Source organism: Myotis davidii, unplaced genomic scaffold (genome assembly GCF_000327345.1).
Source record: "Myotis davidii unplaced genomic scaffold, ASM32734v1 scaffold59, whole genome shotgun sequence".
Taxonomy (NCBI): domain Eukaryota; kingdom Metazoa; phylum Chordata; class Mammalia; order Chiroptera; family Vespertilionidae; genus Myotis; species Myotis davidii.
Window position 1 is genome coordinate 9,287,030 of NW_006293001.1, and position 2,760 is coordinate 9,289,789.

At 40.4% G+C, this 2,760-nt stretch overlaps 1 protein-coding gene across 1 annotated transcript in view; it reads left to right on the forward strand.

The window, feature by feature from the left end:
• The first annotated feature begins 259 nt into the window (after nucleotides 1-259).
• The window catches only part of MYO3B (myosin IIIB), a 356,270-nt gene continuing 353,769 nt past the window's right edge, over nucleotides 260-2,760 (forward strand). Inside the window, exon 1 of the mRNA XM_006766548.2 lies at nucleotides 260-288. Coding sequence (XP_006766611.1) covers nucleotides 260-288 — 29 coding nt within the window. The remainder of the gene's footprint in view (nucleotides 289-2,760) is intronic.

Here is a 2,760-nt window from a genome sequence, read left to right on the forward strand (position 1 = left end):
CCGGGTTAGGATTGTGGCCGCTTCCTGCCTGCCTTGCCTCCCTCCTCCAGGGGGCCCTGTCGTGCCCTCCCTGTTCCCTCACCCCAACAGACCTTCCGCCCACCACGTATGATCAGAGTCAGACAAAATATTCGAGTAACATACTCACAAATGGGAATCTTCATCATGAATTTTCTCACAAGTATCAAATGTTGCTGGACAAGTTTCTATTTAAATTGTACTTGCTAGGCTTGACCGACTGCAGGGGTTGACAGGGTGCATGCCTCAGATAGCTGTGTTTTCAGCAAGGTAAGCCGCACCTCCACTGTGGGGTAATGCAGGGCACTCAGCAGGGGTCAGACCGGCTCCTTTGGGGTTGTTAGGAATGAGGACCAGCTTGCAAGAGGGTAGGAGGGAGGGCTGCTTAGAAGAATGCAGGAGGAAATTTCATGGGGATCCACGGATAGACGGATAGATGACAGGGCTGAGCAGGCCTCAGCGGCTTGGATGTGGAATTCATAGTGAACCCACTCGCCAGTCCTCTCCCCAGTGGGCCCTTTTGGTTTCTTTCTTCTCTGCTTTCCTCTTCTCCAGATGGGCTTCTGCTGTGCACCTGCTTTCTGCTCTCCCGTGACTTCAACAAGCCTCTGGGCCAGAAAAAATGCTCTGTAGAGCTCTTACTTTTTTTTTTAATTATTTATCTTTTAAAATAAAATACTACATGCATCGGCAAATAAATGACGAGTATAGAAAGGCATGAAATTTTAAAATTATATTAATTTCTCCCTTTTCCAACTGTTCTGACTCCTGCTACCTTTCCCTAATGTTTAAGAGTTCTTTTTTTGTAGCCTTTTGGAAAGTATTTAGTAAGGTAAACACATATATAGAAAGACATACGCACATACACAAGTAAATAAAATGGCTATAAATGTAAATGTTCTTTTTAATTTCACAAAATATAATCTTTGCACACTGCTCAATACTTTTAAAAACTGTAATTGCGTATTTTCCCATTCTTTCCATGTTAGTTGGAAAAAACTTACTTGCTTTTATTTAAGTGGTTACATGTGGCTAGTGTTTCATTTATGTAATCATTATGATTTATTAGATAATTTCTCAGTAATGATGAACTCTTAGGTTATATGTAATTTTCTGTTAGAAACAATGCTGCAATGAATATGCTTGTATATCTATCTGCTAGGAGTTTAATAGAGTTTTAACTCTTACATTTGTTGTATGATCGATTTCAAGCTAATTTTTATATGTAGAATGAGGAAAGGGTAGAGATTCTTTTTTTATTCTCATTAATTTTTTAAGAAAGGACTATAACTTTTAAAAAAAATTTGAAGAGAGTAAGTATTCTTTTTTTTCTATAAGTGGCTATACACTTGTTTTAGCACTATCTAATGAGAAGATTTTTCTTTCTAGTATATAGAAATATGACTGATTTTAAAATTTTGACCTGGTATCCTGTAATTGTTATAAACTCACTTATTAATTCTACTAGCTTATTTTTGTAAATTTCATCAGATTTTTTAAATATAGATAACCATATTACCTTCAAATAAAGTCTCTTTTATTTACTTCTTTTCAATTTCCAATCTGGATACATTTAAATTCTTTTTCTTGCCTTATTGCACCAGCTCCACCACACTGTTGAGTAGAAGTGGTGAGAGCAGACATTCTTGCCTTATTCCTGGTCTTAAGGTGAAAGGTGAAAGCATTAATTTTTTCACAGTTAACTGTGATGTTAACTTTAGGTTTTTCCTAGGTTGAAGAAATACCATTGTATTCCTAGTTTGCTGAGCATTAAAAAAAATCCTGAATGGATGTTGGATTTTGTCAAGTGCTTTTTCTGCATCTATTAAGATGATTAAATGGTTTTTCCTTTTCAATCTGTTAATATGATGAATCTAAGTGTGTTATTGTTTTTTTGTTACACACTTAGAATACCTACTGGTAGAATAGTGGTATTTGAAAGATTGTGACTATTGTCTTAAAAAATATTGGGCCAATTTATACTCTCATATTGTCTTAAGTGCTCCTGTCTCCAGATTCCTCTCAATACTGGATATTATAAACTAAAAAAAATTGTGTCAGCTTAATAGGAGATAAATGGCATCTCAATATTTTGATTAGTACTTTAAAATTTACGTGTAAGATTTAGCATATTTTCTATGTGTATTACACATTTGAATTTATTTTCTATTAGGCTGTGTTTTTTTTTTTTCTTAACCTATTATATATATATACTAGAGGCCTGGTGCACAAAAATTTGTGCACTCGGAGGGAGGGAGGGGTCCCTCAGCCCAGCCTGTGCCCTCTCACAGTCTGGGACCCCACGGGAGATAACTATATGCTGGCTTAGGCCCACTCCCGGGTGGCAGAGGGCAGGCCCAATCCCTAGGTGAAACCCCTGGTTGGGCTCAGAGCAGGGCCGATTGGGGAATTGGGGCGCCACCCCCTGTCATGCACGGAGCAGGGAGGATCGGGAGGTTGCGATGCTACCCGTAGTCATCTCAAGGTAGGGCCAATTGGGGGGTTGGGTCGCTGCCCCCTGTCACACTCAAGGCAGGGTCGATGGGAGGTTGCAGCGCCACCCCCTGTCATGCACAGAGCAGGGCCCATCAGGAGGGTTCGGGCTCCGTACCCTGTCACGCACAGAGCAGGGCCTATCAGGGGTTTGGGGCGCCTTCCCCTGTCATGAACAGAGCAGGGCAGATAGGGAGGTTGTGGCCCCACCCCCTGTCACACACAGAGCCGCAGGGTGATCAGGGGTTT